Genomic DNA, 19,174 nt, shown 5'->3' with positions numbered 1-19,174 from the left:
CAACATTGAACTTCATCTGCCACTTGCACGCCCATTCTCCCAGTCTCGCAAGGTCCTCCTGTAATCGTTCACATTCCTCCTGCGACTTGACGACCCTGTAATAATTTTGTGTCATCGGCGAATTTAATTACCTCACTAGTCTTCCCATCTCTAGGTCATTATCAATACATTAAAAAGCAACGGACCAGCACAGACCCCTGCGGGACCCCACTAACTACCCTCCTCCACTGAGAATACTGGCCACGCAATCCTACTCTCTGCTTCCTATCTTTCAACCAGTTCTTAATCCATAATAATACCCTACCTCCGATTCCATGACACTGCAATTTCTTCAGGAGTCTTTCGTGCGGCACTTTGTCAAACGCCTTCTGAAAATCCAGATATACAATATCAACCGGCTCCCCATTGTCCACATGTTTGCTTACCCCCTCAAAAAAATGCATTAGATTGGTGAGGCAAGACTTCCCTTCACTAAATCCGTGCTGACTTTGTCTCATCAGTCCATGTTTTTGTATATGCTCTGCAATTTTATTCTTAATAATAGCCTCCACCATCTTGATACCTGTTTCTGTCAGTCATGCTAGCATGATCTACAATATCAAAGTTGCTGAGAAATCTAGCAGTACTAACACCGAGGCGAGTCCCCTGTCTCGGTTTCTGTTAAGTTAATTCCTCTCTAGCTTTAATCGCTAATTTGTCTATAATTAAAATACGGTGCGACGGGATACATACTCCCCTGTAAGTCAGTGTATGGGTGTAGCTTACCCTCTTCCCCAAATTTGGCCTAAAGTAGGCCAATCCTTTTGCCTCCCACTGTTCCTTCTTGAAAGCCCGGGGCATAATGGAGAAAATAAGATCTAGTAGGAAAAACATTTTTCCTAACTATATGCCAAATATGGAGTGGGCCCTCCACCCCCAAGGATACTCGCTTCATACATCTCGCAAACTTAGTCTTCTACATCCACGGTATCACTCTCAGTGGTACCAGGTTTAGCCATTTCTGCTCCATTTGGACCCACACCCTCTCTGAGCTAACTACTCATTCTGCCAGAATATGAAGTTGTGAAGCCTGATAATATAACAAGAAATCTGGTACTGCCATACCTCCTAACCTTTTAGGATGACACAATTGCCCGAACCTGAACTCTCGGTGGACACTTCATATAATGAAAACCCTTCTTTTGAGCTATTTAAGAGGCAAGGCCATGAACAGATATAATAATTTAGGTAGTACCATCATTCTAATGCCATTAATACGTCCCAGCCATGAAACATTAAGACCTTCCATCTATCAAGTTCTTGAAATAACTCCTCTATTCCTCAGCGACCCTCCAGACCGGTCAAGACGCTTGGGTATGCACGCCTACCAGCAGAGGGAGACAGAGAACACTAAAACTTAAACCAGTATAAGCTAGCAGCCAACCCCCAAGCAGCCAGTAAATCTCAGTCTCCAGCAGAGGGTAGACATGCAGCTGAGCAGTTCAGTCTGGTCTGGTAGGATTAGATTTTCTTTTTTTTTTTTTTTATTGAAATTGTTATCAAATAAACAGCTTACAAACTGCCAACTTTCAATTACAATTTGCTTTTCATTGTTCAATTCCCCCCCTCTGATCAACCATATCTTACCCTCCCTCCCTACCCAGGTGGTGACTGAGTGTAATCATTATATTGTTCATAAAGTGTCCATATCTTATTAAAAGATAGTACGGATCCTCTTCGCATGGCTGTTAGCTTGGACATTTGGTAAAGAAAGTCTACTTTCCTAGGTACCATCTGTAGGATGGTGTCTCTACTTGCTTTCCCCTTTCGAGCCAAGGCCTATCTTTGCAGCTACAAAATATTGAATCGCTAGTCTGTGCTGCCGCTTGGTATGGACGCTGGCCGGAATGAAGCAAACAGTTCTTCCGCTTTCCATGCAATGTGCTCTGCAGTATGCTGTTAACAGTTCAATTACAGCTTTCCATATATCTTTACTTTCTCGCAAGTCCACCAAATGTGGTAAAATGATCCCCTTTGTCCACATTCTCTCCAACATTGCCCGAGACTCCCGGGTACATCTTATGGAGGCGTTCAGGCGTGTAGTACCACCAATACAATATTTTAAACCCCATTTTCATTCACTGATTGTGCTAGTGATGGCTTAAGTAAGTATTTGTAATTTGCTTTCCATTCTGTTTTGGTGTATGTGGTCTGTAACGCATCTTCCCACTGGGCTTGATAGCGCATCTGTGGGTCAGTGCGCCCCAGCAGGGCAGATATATGCGAGTTATACCTCCCCTGCCTCCCCCTCTACTAATAGCTATCTCCAGATCTGTTTCGGCTAGGTCTAACTCATCTTGCGCTTTCTTTTTAATGAAGCTACGTATGTACAGTAATATGTGAGATCTCTTTCTTTTAGACCATACTCTTCCTGGAGCTCTTTGAATGGAAGCATTTTTCCCTCTTTCCATAACTGTCCCAGTGTGCATAACCCTGCTTGGGCCCATATCTCAAATACCTTCTCCGATTTCCCTATTGAGAATCCTGTTGCCCACCTTATAGCCGTTTTGCCGATAATAATTCCTCTCAGGGAAAAGCTTCTTCCTCACTTGATACCATGTCCACATAGGATGTTTTAATCCAATGGGAATTTGTTTAATTATGGGGACCAATTCCTCCCCTGGTATCCATAAATGTCCCCAATTGCTCTCCTACCCAACCATGCTCTTTCCCAATGTAACCATTTCTTAGTTGCTCCAGGGGACCATTCTGCCAAAATACGAAGTTGTGCTGCTTGATAATATAAGTAAAAATTTGGTACCCCCATTCCTCCTCTCTCCCAAGTTTGGTACATCATAGTTCGCCGTACTCTTGGTGGGCGTTTTTTTCCAAATATATGCGAATATTTTGCGATTGAGTTTTGCAAAAAAGCTATTGGGGATTGGAATTGGAATTGCCATGAATAAATACAACAATTTCGGGAGCAGCATCATTTTAATCGCATTAATACGTCCTTTCCAGGAGACATTAAGTCCTTCCACTTATCTAATTCGCTAAATAATTCTTCAACTTTTTGGGGAAAGTTAGCTGCAAATAGTCCCTCTATTTGTGTTGTTACCTGGATTCCCAAATATCGTATGGATTTTGTCGCCCATACAAAGGGAAGGCGGCCTTAAGGGCCTCCAGTTCCTCAGGCGGTACCGTGAGATTAAGGAAGATCGACTTGTCTAGATTGGGTTTAAATCCCGATAATTGCCCATATCTTGCTAAATGTGCTACTATCCTCTCTACCGCTTTCAGTGGATTCGAGACTGTCATCAGAATATCATCGGCAAACAGCATAAGTTTATGTTCCCTTAAGCCCCTCACCACCCCTGTCACCTCTCTATCTTTCCTAATCATATTGGCCAATGGTTCCAATGACAGGGCAAACAGCAGTGGTGACATTGCACATCCCTGTCTGGTTCCCCGCCAAAGGTTAAATGTTTTGTGTATGTCCCATTGACCTTTATGGTGGCCATTGGTGTCTGATATAGTAAGCGTAACCAGCTCAAAAACCTCCCATCGATACCTATTCGTTGTAGTGTTGCAATAGAACGACCAGTCCACGCGGTCAAACGCTTTTTCTGCGTCTATTGATAGTAGTACCGCCGGGGTCTGGTCGTCTCTCACCTGTTGAATAATATGCATTAGACACCTTATATTGTCAAAGGTCTGGCGCCCCTCTATAAATCCCGCCTGATCTGTATGTACAACCCCTGGTAGTTGCTTCTGTAACCTTCGGGCCAAGATTTTTGTGAAAATCTTATAATCCACATTAGGAGTGATATTGTCTGTAAGAGCTACATAATTTCGGGTTTTTCCCTGGTTTTAGTATTAAAGTTATCGCTGCCAGTCTCCAGGTGTCTGGTAGCTTCTGCAAGTCTTCCAGTGCATTAAAGAGTTTCTGTATACTGGTATAAGGTGTCTACTAAATAATTTATAAAATCTTGTGGGGAATCCATCAGGGCCAGGAGCTTTACCATTTGCCATATCTGTTATTGCCCACCCTATCTCCTCCGCTGTGATGGGTGCGGATAATTGGGTCGACCCCCCTCTCCCTATCTGAGGTAATTCTGCCTCTTGCAAGTATTTCTCTATTTCATCTAATTCAGGCGTTTGTTCTGGTTCATATAGATTGGTGAAGTGAGCAAGAAATGCCTCATGTATGTGTTCAAGTTGTGAGATATAGCCCCCTTCTGCCGTTTGTATACCCCCTATATAATTGCGTTGAGACATTTTTTTTTAGCTTACATGCTAGTAGCCTACCCGCTTTGTCTCCAAACTCGAAATTTTCCTGCTGTGCTATTTGCAGTTTGACAGCTAAATCTACCATCTGTAACTCATTCAGCTTTAATCTCAATTCCTGCATTTTTGACAGTTCTTTAGTGTCTTTGGGGTCTTTTTTATGTTGTTGCTCAAGCTGCCGTAATTCTGTTCTAATATTATCTTCCTGTGCTGCTCGTTCTTTTGTCAGATGGGTTCTCAACGCTATTAATTTCCCTCGGAGCACTGCTTTAAGCCCCTCCCACACAAATTGTGGGTGGATCTCTCCCACATCATTATATTCCAGATATTCCAGAATATATTTCTCTATTACCGGGATATTTTTAGTGTCTAATAGAAGTGCCTCGTCCATCCGCCAATATCTGGCGCCCACCTGTCGGGCCCCCGCCATTAACTCTAGGACCACTGGGGCATGGTCAGACCAGGTACGAGGTTCAATATATGTTTCCCGTGTTCTATTTACCACTATCATATCTCCCATCCATCCATCTATTCTAGAATATGTTTATATTGGGAAGAGTAATATGTGTAATCTCTTTCTTGGCCATGCTTGGTTCTCCATATATCTGTTAGGCCCCATCTAGCCATGAATCTCCTCCATATTTTCCTGTCTGATTTAGCATATACTGCCTGGCCTGTGGAGTTATCTAAGTGTGGTTGGATTGTGAGATTAAAATCTCCACCCATTATTAGGTGACCTTGCAAGTGCTTTTGTATTTGCTGTTCTACTTTTTCCACAAACAATCCTTGTCCCGTGTTTGGTGCATAAACATTAACAATTGTATATTGAACATTATACAGTGACACTAACATTATCAAATATCTACCTTCTACATCTTTTATAACCTTACTAACCTCCCAAGGTAGTGCGCTAGACAACGCTATTAACACCCCCCTCTGTTTTGAATTGCTTGTACAAGATGAGAAATATATAGTGGGGTATCGTTTATGGCACACTAACTTCTCATAATCTTTTTTCAGGTGTGTCTCTTGTAAGAGTACCACATCTGCGTTTAAGCGCACCATTTCTTTGAATGTTAATTGGCGTTTCGTAGGTGAGTTCAAGCCCCGCACATTAAATGTTACACATTTGAACACTTTATCCCCCAACATCAATCCATAAGTCATTACTTATACACCACCTTTCCCCCCCCCCCCCCCCCCCCCCCCCCTCCCTCCTTTCCCCATAACCTGATATAGCACATCTCTATTGCAATCGAGATCATGCCTATAATGGTGTGGACTTCCGGTCCCGTTTACTTTTCCAGCCTGCTCAATTTGTTTGATCCTTCTTTGTTGCTCAGTGTGATCTAGCCCGATCCAGTTTATCATATTATTAACACCTCATGTGTTATCTTTGTATTCCAAGTGTGATTGCTCTTTCACGGGCCTTTCTCTGGTATTATTGTCTGCTCTGACGCTTGTCTCCGCAGCCTTCCCCGACCTTTTGAGACTCTCTGCCACTTCTGCTTGACATTTCTTTGAAATCCTGACGATGGTTTTGGTGTCGATGTTTTATCCCTCTTTTCCTGACCCAAATATTCATGAGCCTCTTCTAGCGATGCCACCTTGCGTTGTTTGCCTTCTTTATAAAATGTTAGGGCAAACGGATGTTGCCATCTGTATTTTATTCCTTCTGCTCTCAGCTTCTCCGTCAGCGGGCGCAGTTCTCCACGCCGTTTTAAGGTGGTAGCTGCTAAGTCTTGAAACAGTTCAATGGGGTATGTCTCCCATGTGATTGGGCTGGCCACTCTAGCTTGGTGCATGACTTCTTCTTTCACTTTGAACTCCGAGAAGCAGGCCACAATATCTTTTGGCGTATTTGTCTTTCTTGACCCCAACGCCCGATGTGCTCGTTCTAGTCGAATAGTTTCTGGGGCTATTGGATGGTCCGATGTGGAGAGAAGTTGGGCTGCTATTGCTTGCACTACTTTTTCACAATTATTATATTCAGGCAGATCCGGTAGGCCTCGCACTCTAATGTTGGAGCGTCGGCTTCTATTTTCAAGGTCTTCCACCTTGTCCGTCAGAAATTTCATATCCGATTGGTGTTCTGCCACATGTTTCTCTACTTCATTTAAAGTTTCTGCATGTTCTTCTAGCCCCATTTCTACCTCATTGACACGGCTCCCCAGGTCTTTAATTTCTTCCCTCAAATCCGCGCTCAGTTGCGCGAAATCTTGGCGCATCTCTTTTATATCTTTTTTTATATCCTGGAGCCACGTACTTAATTGGTCCCATTTGTCCGGCGGGACCTCGTTTTGTCCTTCAGTTTCTCTCTCTCTCTGGCTCACTGGCGAATTCGGGCTAGGTGCGTACTCTTGGCCTTCGTGCTCTCCGGCCGGAATCTCTGACGCACGTTCCCGTTGGCGGTAAGCGAAGTTCGCCAAATCTGCCTTTTTGAGTTTTGTATCGGCCATCTTACAAATCGCGGTGCTATCGCTTCACTCTCTCGTAGCTTCCACCTTGTTTTGTGGATCGTTTGCTCGTTATATTAGCTCGTTTTCGGGCTGGAAGACGGGAGCTCCGCAATCAGACCGCCATTGCAGAGCGTGACGTCACCGGAAGTCAGGATTAGATTTTCTTAACTAATACTTGGAATTATTTTTGGTTGAGTGCTTCAAGAAAAGCGGGTCCAGTGGGATTCACTTTCTCTGTGGAATTTAGCCGGTGTGTGGCTTATTCCCCGGCTGGCCTTTGGTTAGGCAGCCATGTGCCTCGGCTCCTGTTGTGACAGGAACCTTGAGAGCCATAACTTCTGGCAGTTTGTAGCTTTGAAATCCTTTCTGAACTTTCTGCCTGTTGCCTGGGCTCCTGCTATGGCAGGAACTTGAGTGCTTAGTCCCTGTCAGCTCTTAGCAACTGGGCTTTTGTTGTGAGTGTAAAAAAAAAAAGAAAAAGAAACAGTGTTTGGCTCCTTGGCAGTGCTTGACTGTGTTGTTTGGGAAGCTGACAGAGAGGCCTGGGGATTTTGAGCAACTTTGAGAGAGCTGGGACGTTAGGGTGTACCGCTTTAAATTCGCGATGTCGGCGAGAAAGCCGTCGCGCTGCCGTTCTTGTGTGCGAAGGAGGATAGACGTGCCAGGAGCGCAATGCAGGTTCTGTGGGGAGCCTAAACAGCCTGATTCTTCGCCTCCGGTACTAGCTGCGGAGGGTTCAGGTAACGGTAAAGGTTTGCCCGGATCTGACTTGTCCTCTGGGCCCGTAGCGGCGGTTCCGATTTTGGCGGGAACCGCCGCCATCTTGGATTTGGGCGCCACAGGGGTGGCTGCTCGCCCGCTGTTGGAAGGTCCGGGGCAGAGTGCTTCCAGGCCTCCGGAAGGTGCGGGGGCCATGGTGTTTCCTCCGGATTTTATTTGGGCCATGTTTCAGGCCTGGCAGTCAGGCCCTAATCAGTTAGAGCCTCTGAAGGGAGCAGGGCCTCTGAATGCTAAGCGACAGCGTTTAGATTGGTCTGAAGAGCCAGATTTGTTTTCCTTGCCTTCCTCAGACGACGAGGGTAGTCTGCTGGGGAATGAGTTCCTAGGGGACAAGGTTTCTGAGGAGGAGGGGCCTTTGCCAGGTGAAGACCTCTCGGTGGTGCGCATTTTCCCTAGGGATGAGCTTCCTGAGCTGTTTGAGCAGGTAGTGTCCATGCTTAGGTTTGATTCGCCTGAGCCGGTGGTAGTGGACGCTAAGCAGCTTGACCCTTTAGTTAAGGGAATTCGGCGGGCAGCGCGTACTTTTCCCATGAATTTGGATCTCAGAGATATGATCGTCCAGGAGTGGTCCTCCCCAGATTCTCCTTGTAGGGTGAGCAGAGCTATGGCGAGACTGTACCCTATTCCGCAAAGGGATAAGGACTCCTTTAAGTCGCTGACAGTGGATGCGGTGGTGACCACGGTTACCAAGGCTACGGCTATTCCGGTTGATGGGGGGGGGGCTGCTCTCAGAGATCCGCAGGATAGGAGATTAGAGTCTTTCAATCGGCGCAATTTTGATCTCTCGGCATTGTCACTTCAGGCCGCTCTGGGCGGGGGCCTAGTTAGCCAGGGCGTGTTTCTGTTGGGCTGAAAGTCTTTTGGATGGCCCGGCCTTAGATAGAGCTTCCTTGGTGCAAGAGCTAGCCAAGTTAGAGATGGGCTCTTCCTTTTTGGCAGATTCTAGTTATGATCTGCTGAGAGCTTCTGCTAAGAATATGGTATTGGTGGTTGGAGCTCGTCGGGCTCTTTGGCTTCGTGGTTGGACGGCGGATGCAGCGTCTAAGTCCAAGTTACGTTCTCTCCCCTTCAAGGGGACCTTGCTGTTTGGAGAAGAGTTGGATAAGTTGGTTCGATTTTTTTCAGCGTACTCAGCCCTTTCGCGGAGGTCGGCGAGGAGGCCGAGATGCGCCGGGGGGAGGTCTGTCCTCTGGGCATGCTTCACAATGAAGGGGTGCGGGTCCAGCCTCTGGTAAGGGTAGGGGCTCGTTTGAGTCAATTCTATCAGAGGTGGACCCATATCACGTCAGATCAGTGGGTACTCGAGGTGGTGCGAGATGGGTATGCGCTAGAATTCGAGACTTTCCTTCCAGATTTTTTCCTCGCCTCTCCGTGCCGCTCTCGGGTCAAGGCCAGGGCGATTCAGCAGACGTTTCATTGGCTGATAGATCTGGGGGCGGTCGTTCCCATGCCGGTTTCGGAAAGGGGGACAGTTTGTTATTCGATTTATTTTGTGGTCCCCAAAAAGGAAGGTTCCTCTCGGCCTATTCTAGATCTCAAAAGGGTCAACGAGGCTTTGAAAGTTCCCTCCTTTCGCATGGAAACATTGCGCTCGGTCATAGTAGCGGTGCAGAAGGGGGAGTTTCTCACATCTTTGGATCTGTCAGAAGCCTATCTTCGTATTCCCATTCGGGTGGCGCATCATCGGTTTCTCCGTTTTGCGGTTTTGGGACAGCGTTTTCAATTCTGTGCGCTGCCGTTCGGTCTGGCTACGGTGCCTTGTACCTTTTCCAAGGTTGTGGTCATGGTGGCGGCTTTGGGGAAAGAAGGAGTGTTGGTACACCCGTATCTTGACGATTGGCTCATTCGCGCCAAGTCCCTTCAGGAGAGTGTGGATGCGACGGCGAAGGTGGTAGCTTTCTTGGAGTCGCTTGGCTGGGTGGTGAACTTGGTCAAGAGTCACCTGGAACCGATTCAGTCCCTGGAATATCTGGGGGTTCACTTCGAGACGGCGAAGGGCCGGGTGTTTTTACCGGCAGTTCGAATTGCCAAGATGCAGTTATTGATTCGCCAGTTTTGTGCCAAACGGTTCCCGTCTGCTCACTCTTACCTTCAGATTTTGGGACTCATGGTGGCATCGATAGAGGTAGTGCCCTGGGCCAGGGCTCACATGAGGCGGCTGCAGGCGGCACTGTTGGAGCGGTGGTCTCCTCAGATTCAGAGCTTGGAGAAAAGACTGCGCTTGCCAGATCCGGTTCGTCTCAGCCTGCGATGGTGGCTTCACACGCCGAATCTGGAAAAAGGCATGCCCTTGGATCCTCTGGAGTGGACGGTGCTAACAACGGATGCCAGTCTAGCAGGTTGGGGGGGCGCATTGTCTCGGAGAGGTAGCTCAGGGTCGCTGGTCGGAGGAGGAGGCCTTGTGGTCCATAAATCGGTTGGAAACTCGGGCGATAAGGTTGGCACTGCAGTCTCTTCAGTATCTTCTCGAAGGCAAGGCAGTTCGAGTACTGTCCGACAGTGCCACGGCGGTGGCGTACGTAAATCATCAGGGGGGTACCAAGAGTCGAGAGGTGTCAGAGGAGACGGCGGAGTTAATGCGTTGGGCAGAACTTTATCTTCAGAGTCTCTCGGCAAGTCATGTAGCCGGAGTAGACAACGTCAGTGCGGATTTTCTGAGCAGGCACACGTTGGATCCAGGAGAGTGGTCGCTACATCGTCCATTGTTCCGTCGCCTAGTGAAGGAGTGGGGTCTGCCGTTGATAGATCTCATGGCCTCGTCAGACAATGCTCAAGTACCTAGGTTTTTCAGCCGGCGGCGAGATCTGAGGTCCGAGGGGATCGATGCCCTGGTGCTCGCGTGGCCCCCTCACCAGCTGTTGTAAGTGTTTCCTCCTTGGCCCTTGATAGGACGGATAGTTCATAGAACAGAGCGGTATGCCGGGACAGTAATTCTTGTGGCTCCAAATTGTCCTCGTTGGCCTTAGTTTGCCGATCTAGTATGTCTGGCGATAGGCGGGCCGCTCGCGCTGGCGGAGTCGGTGGTGTTGGTGCAAGGTCCGATCGTGATGCCAGACCCGTCTCTGTTCTCACTTTACGGCCTGGCTCTTGAAAGGGACAGGCTGAAGAAGAAAGGTTTTTCAACTAAGGTGATTGATACTATATTGCAGTCCCGTAAACGTTCCACATCCTTTGCTTATGTTAGGGTGTGGCGGATCTTTGAAGGTTGGTGTAACAATCGTTCTTGTTCGCCTTGGACCGCTTCCATTCCGGAGGTGTTAGAGTTTTTACAGGATGGTGTAGACAGAGGTCTTGCTCTTTCCTCTTTGAAGGTGCAGATTGCGGCTCTGTCTTGTTTTCGGAGAAGGATACAGGGAGTCTCCTTGGCATCTTCCCCGGATGTGGTTCGGTTTTTACGTGCTGTAAAGTTGATTTGTCCTCGGTGGCCTGTTGTACCGCTGTGGGATTTGAACTTGGTGTTGGAAGTCTTTGTAGGGCCTCCCTTTGAGCCTTTGAGGTTGAGTACTTTTAAAGATCTTACTTTGAAGTCGGTGTTTTTGGTGGCTATTACTTCGGTGCGGTGAGTTTCGGAGTTGCAGGCTTTATCTTGTCGTGCGCCTTTCCTGGCTTTCTCAAAGGAAAAGGTCTCTTTGAAGCCTGTTCCATCGTTTTTACCCAAGGTAGTGTCGTCTTTCCACGTAAATCAGGACATTTCTTTGCCAGTGCTGGGAGATAAGTTGGGAGATGCGTCTCAGCGCCGTTTAGCCAAGCTGGATGTTCGGCGAGTCTTGAGGGTTTATTTATCCAGGACTCGGGAGTTTCAGTCTTCAAATAGGTTGTTTGTGTTGTATGGCGGTCCAAAGAAGGGAGCTGCAGCTTCTAAGGCAACTATTTCCAGATGGTTGAAGGAGGCGGTTTCCTCGGCATATTTGATCAAGGGACGTAGAGTGCCTGACCAACTGAAGGCGCATTCGACCAGGGGAGTAGCTTCCTCCTGGGCGGAGAGTGGACTGGTTCCGCCTCAAGATATTTGCAGGGCGGCGGTCTGGTCCTCGTTGCATTCGTTTGTGAAACATTATAGACTGGATGTGCAGGCTAGGGAGGATGCCAGTTTTGGTGCGGCAGTGTTGACTTCTGGGATGCAAGGTTCCCGCCCTTAGGAGTTGTACTGCTTTGGTACTTCCCAAGCGTCTTGACCGGTCTGGAGGGTCGCTGAGGAAGGTGAAATTAGGTCTTACCTGCTAATTTTCTTTCCTCTAGACCCTCCAGACCGGTCAAGAACCCTCCCGCTGTGTACATGTTTCTTTGTGGTGAGTATGATTGGCAGAGTTCTGGTGTTCTTATGGTCTATGTTGCTATGGCTGAAAGGTATCTAAATTTCAAGTCTTGCTATACATATATTTCCTCTGCATTTCAGAGAGGGACCGTAGCGCTGTGGCGTTCGGTCAGTTGAAGCACGTGTTTTATGTTTTTTGTTTCTGAGTACAGGGTTCTTTGACCTTTCGGGGTTATAATTGTTTATTGGTTTCATTTGTTTTCTGCTTTAAGGATTTACTGGCTGCTTGGGGGTTGGCTGCTAGCTCATACTGGTTTAAGTTTTAGGGTTCTCAGTCTCCCTCTGCTGGTAGGTGTGCATAACCCAAGCGTCTTGACCGGTCTGGAGGGTGTAGAGGAAAGAAAATAAGCAGGTAAGACCTTATTTCACCATTTCCCTGGAAGATTGGCTTTAATGCTCTGAGAAGCCCTATAAGACTTTTCAACTGAGACTACATTCTCTTCAAGAGTAATATTTAAGATTTCAGATTTTGACATATTTATCTTAATCTAGAAAGAGCAACCATATGCTCCGCTTCCCAATGAATAAGAGATTGCTCCGCAAAAAGCTGCACTTTATACTCATCTCCTCCCCAACAGAGTCCCCTTATATCAGGGTGATGTTGAATGGAACATGCTAATGGCTCAATTAGTAATGCAAAAAGCAATGGGGATAAAGCACATCCCTCTCGGGTCCCTCTCTTCAGCCTAAAAGTGGGAGTGTAAGTGCCATTAATTTTAAGAGTAGCTGCTGGACGTTGATAAATTTGATCCAGCCAAGCCTACTTGAGAATCCCATCTGATGGAGCATACAGAAGGGCCAGTGCACCCTCTCCCATTGGAGAAGGTACACTGGCCCTTTTCAGCATCTAATGATAGCAACAGCAGTGGGGTTGGATATGGAATTCTCACCTTTTTTGTTTTATAGTGTTTCACAGAGAGAACATTATGGGTTGCTGTTTGGTTTGGTACTAAAATACATCCTTCCTCTGTCCTCTCTTCTTTTGCAGACCTGATGACAAAATTAGAGAAATGGAAAGCACAGCAGTCTCAGCACTCTGACCAAGAAAAAGAAACAGAATAGTTATTGCTCTGGGTCTTCTTGAACTTGATGTGCATTTTTTTATTGTAAATTAAATATAATTGTAGTACATCTGTCTCATTTTATAGACCTGTACACTTACCTGCAGATGCTGTCTGAAAGACTAAACCAAACTTACTTTTATAGTGTGGCCAGCACATGTGACCATGGGATTATTAAGTCTTCGTACATGCTTGCACTAACAGTACACACTAACCAGTAGTATATGACCTTAATCTAGATCCAAACAGCTGGAGCTAAAGTTAAAAAAAAAAAAAAAAAAAGGGGCACATTACAATTTACCTTACAGAATAGATGTACTATGGGTAACCAGTTCTATACATGGATTACTGAGACCAAGTCAGCACGGCTTTTGTGTGGGGAAATCTTGCCTGACCAATTTACTTCAATTCTTTGAAGGAGTAAACAAACATGTGGACAAAGGGGAGCCGGTTGATATTGTGTATCTGGATTTTCAAAAGGCATTTTACAAGGTACCTCATGAAAGGCTACAGAGGAAATTGGAGGGTCATGGGATAGGAGGAAATGTCCTATTGTGGATTAAAAACTGGTTGAAGGATAGGAAACAGAGAGTGGGATTAAATGGGCAGTATTCACAATGGAGAAGGGTGGTTAGTGGGGTTCCTCAGGGGTCTGTGCTAGGACCACTGCTTTTTAATATATTTATAAATGATTTAGAGATGGGAGTAACTAGCAAGATAATTACATTTGCTGATGACACAAAGTTATTCAAAGTCGTTAACTCGCGACAGGATTGTGAAAAATTACAGAAGGACCTTACGAGACTGGGAGACTGGGCGGCTAAATGGTAGATGACGTTTAATGTGAGCAAGTGCAAGGTGATGCATGTGGGAAAAAAATAACCCAAATTATAGCTACGTCATGCAAGGTTCCACGTTAGGAGTTATGGACCAAGAAAGGGATCTGGCTGTCGTCATCGATAATACACTGAAACCTTCTGCTCAGTGTGCTGCTGCGGCTCAGAAAGCAAATAGAATGTTGGGTATTATTAGGAAAGGTATGGAAAACAGGTGTGAGGATGTTATAATACCTTTGTATCGCTCCATGGTGCGACCGCACCTTGAGTATTGTGTTCAATTCTGGTCGCCGCATCTCAAGAAAGATATAGTAGAATTGGAAAAGGTGTAGCGAAGGGCGATGAAAATGATGATGGGGATGGGATGACTTCCCTATGAAGAAAAACTAAGGAGGCTAGGGCTTTTCAGCTTGGAGAAGAGACGGCTGAGGGGAGACATGATAGAGGTATATAAAATAAGACTAAGCAGTGGCTTTTCCCAAGTCCACAGCTTATTTTTATTTATTATTTATTGCGTTTGTATCCCACATTATCCCACCTCTTTGCAGGCTCAATGTGGCTTACAATACATCATGGGTACTGGAAATAGAAGTGAATATACATTAGGTTTACAGAGGGTTTGTGTTACATGGTGGTGAATTACATGATGGTGTTAAAGCAAAAGACATTATAAGACAGTACTAAAAGTTCAAAAGATTATACAATTACACATGTTGATCTTTGTGATATATCTCGTCGAAAAGATAGGTTTTTAATAATTTTCTTTTCTTTTAGGATGGAGGGGCAGTAGCGAGTTGCAACTGAACTTTTTAACAAGGCTTTGGAGTACAGTAGAGGAGTAGCATAGTTAGTGCAACAGATTTTGATTCTGCAGCAAGTCACAGTGGCCAACGATAACATTTCTTGCAAAATCCTGAACTGAGGAAAACAAATTGATTAATCCATGTGGTAACCAAAAGAAGACATTTGAATGCTCTTGGAAAATGACGGATGTGGGGGTCCTTCTTTGAATTTAAAACTAGGAGATTACATACCCATATAGGCTGATATTAATATAGCATACTATTTTACTATGACCATGTCTACTGTGAAAAAAATAATTTGTGTAATTTAGGGCAAGGAGAAATTAGATCTTACCTGCCAATTTTCTTTCCTTGAATTCCTCCTGATCAGGCCAGACACTGTTGTGTTTGCCTTATACGAACCACTGAATGAGTGCAGGCTTTCACTAGTCATTATTTCAGTGTCAAAGTAAAAGGACATATCCCTCTTTAAAAAAAAAAAAAAAAAAAAAAAAAATCCTGGTCACAAGAAACAAATGAAACTCAACCAGAATTTAAACAAACTAAGGCCATACAAGAAATGACTGAATAAAATGAAGTTCAAAAATACAAAATAAAAACAATGAAGCTTTGATCCGCTTGGAGTCCACAGAATGAATTCTTATAAGTGTTTCAGCATCACTCTGTTTAAATGTTTACTTGCCTAATAAACAAAATATTAAAAAAAAAAAAAAAAAGTGTTTCAGCAATCTTGGACAGGTTCTGGACTGGTCTGGAGGGACTCAGGGAAAGAAAATTAGTGGGTAAGATCTGTGGCCTTCCTTATTTCACAAGACTAGTCCGTACACTTGGGAAGTACCAAAAGCTATATCCTGCAAGGGCTGAGCATCCAACCTGTAGTACGGTACAAAGGGATGTAACAACTACCAGATCTCTTGTGATAGAATCAAGCTATGCTTTTGCTCAGGATGAGGCCTCCCTTCCTCTTAAAATGAGTCCTACACAATATACAGACAACATTGCTTCTTTGATTTAATAGGTCACTGTCACTTCAGAGGCAGCAGGAAGGGGAGGCAGCTTCTAAACACAGTCTGACCAAAGAAACTCTTCCATGTCTGAATGATGAAGACGGTCTGCAACCCAGCCCCTCCCTCCCTCTGAGCAGCTCTAATGTTATCCTTGCTGAACAGATAGCTACTGAGAACACTGGGGTAGATATTTAGCCCATGGTGGTCTTTTTAAATTCTGTTACCCAGAAATGGCAACCGCCATTACGGCAAATGTAAGCCACATTGAGCCTGCAAATAGGTGGGAAAATGTGGGATACAAATGCTACAAATAAATAAATGCTATGGAGTGGAGGAGTAGCCTAGTGGTTAGTGCAGCAGACTTTGATCCTGGGGGACTGGGTTCAATTTCCACTACAGCTCCTTGCGACTCTGGGCAAGTCACTTAACCCTCCATTGCCCCAGGTACAAATAAGTACCTGTATATACCATGTAAACCGTGCAAAAAAAAAAAGTCGTGTATCCCCATTCCCTTTCCCTGAATATCTGTGCCTAATTGGTTAAGTCCTGGCTGCCAGAGCTTATGTGGGTTCCAACTGAATATTGCCACCAGGGGTGGGGCCTTGCTTCTGGCACCACCACCCTCACTGGACCACCAGGGAGCTATGGAAGGGGGGCCCTCTTGTCAAAGCCAGGGAAGGAGAGGGGCTTTTGAGCTAATCTAAAATTCACCCACTTAGCTATTTGGGTCCCGACGCTGAATAGTGGCAGGGACCTACATAACCCTGGCGCCTCACCAACGCCACCCCTGACTTGCCACCTTTTTGAGGAGGCTGGTCAGAGCCAGTATTCGGTTGCACTACCTGGTTAAGGGCCACTGAATTCTGGTGGTTTTGTGGCCAGGAATGATTTAAGTGGGCCAGAGCTAGACTGTTTTTAAGCTAAGATCTTTCATGGTAGAATTTGTACAAGATACTCAAACGGCACATCTGTTAGTACTGAAAGCACAAAGTTGAGATGCCAAGGAGGCACCACCAGGCATCCAGATCTCAGGATCTTACAGCATCTACATAAGACTTCAGAGACTGTCCATGCACCCAAGCTCAAGAACTACTACTTATCATTTCTATAGCGCTACTAAAAATGGCACATGTGAGTTTATCTTGTTGGGCAGACTGGGTGGACCGTGCAGGTCTTTTTCTGCCGTCATCTACTATGTTACTAGACGTACGCAGCACTGTACACTTGTACATGAAGAGACAGTCCCTGCCTCGACAGAGCTTACAATCTAATTAGGACAGACGAACAAGAGATAAGGGAATATTAAAGTGAGGATGATAAAATAAGGGTTCTGAACAAGTGAATAAGGGTTAGGAGGTTAAAAGCAGCATCAAAAAGGTGGGCTTTTAGCTTAGATTTGAAGATGGCCAGAGATGGAGCTTGACGTACCGGCTCAGAAAGTCTATTCCAGGCATATGGTGCAGCAAGATAAAAGGAACGGAGTCTGGAGTTAGCAGTGGAGGAGAAGGGTGCAGATACAGATTTACCCAGTGAATGGAGGTCCCGGGGAGGAATGTAGGGAGAGATGAGATTGGAGAGGAGCTGCAGAGTGAATGCACTTATAGGTCAATAAGAGGAGTTTGAACTGTATGCGGAAATGGATAGGAAGCCAGTGAAGTGACTTGAGGAGAGGGCTAATATGAGCATAACGACACTGGCGGAATATTAGTCGTGCAGCAGAATTTTGAACAGATTGAAGAGGAGAGAGATGGCTAAGTGGGAGACCTGTGAGAAGCAAGTTGCAATAGTCTAAGCGAGAGGTGATAAGAGTGTGGATGAGGGTTCTGGTAGTGTGCTCAGTAAGGACAGGGTGAATTTTGGTGATATTATAGAGAAAGAAACGACAGGTTTTGGCAGTCTGCTGAATATGTGCAGAGAAGGAGAGGGAGGAGTAGAAGATGACCCCAAGGTTACGAGCTGATGACACAGGAAGGATGAGAGTGTTATCCACAGAACATAGGTGGGCAACCTTTATACACAGAAGGCTGCATGAGGCAGAGCTTGCATCACATTGAAGATGGCAGCATAAGACATCGCTCTCCCCAACATTGAATTTTCACAACAAACATCGTGCTAATAATAGTTTATTCAACGAAAATCACATCTGGCTGTCACAGAAACATGCCTGCATTGAAAGCAAATAAAAATTACTGCATGTACCAACTGCAGTAACAAAAGACTTAAACAGGACGTGGCTACTCCAGTTAAAATGGCGGCAGCTAGCGAAGTAAAAGAACTTATTGAACCAATTCTCTCTGAACTGTCTGTAATTAAATCTATTGTGCAAGATAATGCACAAAACATCATTTCTATGCACTCCGAAATTACAAATATGCCACTACAGTTGAAAGTTTATAACAAACGAAATCAGAAACTAGAATATCTGAATTAGAACATAGTAGATGACGGCAGTAAAAGATCTGCACGGTCCATCCAGTCTTCCCAACAAGATAACTCATATGTGCTACTTTTTGTGTATACCTTACCTTGATTTGTATCTGTCTTTTTCAGGGCACAGACTGTATAAGTCTGCCCAGCACTAGCCCCGCCTCCCAACCACCAGCCCCTTGATTTGTATCTGTCATTTTCAGGGCACAGACTGTATAAGTCTGCCCAGCACTAGCCCCGCCTCCCAACCACCAACCCCTTGATTTGTATCTGTCATTTTCAGGGCACTTAGGAGTTTGGGTATCAGCCCATGTAGTCATGCAATGTGGAGTCCTCCTCAAAGACTGATGATCAATGAGATGAAGCATTTCTATGGTACACCAACCATGAAAAACTCACGGGTTTTGCATGTGATGCAGGAAACAGATTCTAGGAGAAATAATTTTCAGATCCTAGGATTACAAAACAGGAGAACATCTCTACATGAAAAGGAAAGCAGAAGGGTAGACAATGCAACACCAGCTTCAACGCAGGTAGTATTGAATAAAACACCTTTATTAGCACCAACACACCCGACATGGGGCTGTGTTTTGTGGGAGAGCCCGCCTGCCTCAGGAATCAAGGATTACATACAAATATGAAAATGGTAACTAAAAAAAACCCCACCTTGGCGCAAAATCACACTGCATTGAAGCTCATATTACGTTCTCTACTCGTCTACTTTCCAGATCCTAGGCTTGCTTGACAATAATTCTTTGAAGAGTTCATTCTAAAAGTTTTGAACATCTCATTTTCTAGAACATTTGAGTTGGAGTGTGCTCATCACATGCCAGCTGATAGGCCCAATATGTGTGGCCTATGCCCAATAGTCGTGAAAGCTCTGCGATATCCGCAAGTATTTGAAATTTTGACGAAGGCTAAAAATATTAAAGACCTTCAATGGAATGGTAATAAAATACATATTGTGCCTGATGACGAGAAACAAACTTACAACACGCAAACAGTTTTTAGCAATGTGCCCTGTTTTAAAGCAGATGAATGCAAAGTACGGATTAGTCTACCCAGCAATTTTCAAAGTTACATATATGAACAATACTTAATCTTACATGAAACTAGATCTTAAAAAAATTCACTGAATCATTTCACACCCCTATGAGATGACTATATGCCTGCCTCTGAAATTACTTTGTATGAGTATTTGCAGCCATGTTGCTATGTGC

General features: G+C 45.2%; 1 protein-coding gene across 2 annotated transcripts in view; it reads left to right on the top strand.

Annotated features, from left to right (window-relative positions):
* The window catches only part of LOC115482188 (E3 ubiquitin-protein ligase RNF113A-like), a 76,486-nt gene extending 63,537 nt beyond the window's left edge, over positions 1–12,949 (top strand). For both annotated transcript variants that reach the window (XM_030221786.1, XM_030221785.1), the window contains exon 10: positions 12,809–12,949. In XM_030221786.1, coding sequence (XP_030077646.1) covers positions 12,809–12,882 — 74 coding nt within the window. In that variant the 3' untranslated portion in view covers positions 12,883–12,949. The remainder of the gene's footprint in view (positions 1–12,808) is intronic.
* Positions 12,950–19,174: the final 6,225 nt, after the last annotated feature.

This window comes from Microcaecilia unicolor, chromosome 12 (assembly GCF_901765095.1).
Source record: "Microcaecilia unicolor chromosome 12, aMicUni1.1, whole genome shotgun sequence".
NCBI classification, from domain to species: domain Eukaryota; kingdom Metazoa; phylum Chordata; class Amphibia; order Gymnophiona; family Siphonopidae; genus Microcaecilia; species Microcaecilia unicolor.
This window is presented reverse-complemented; position numbering and strand designations above follow the sequence as displayed.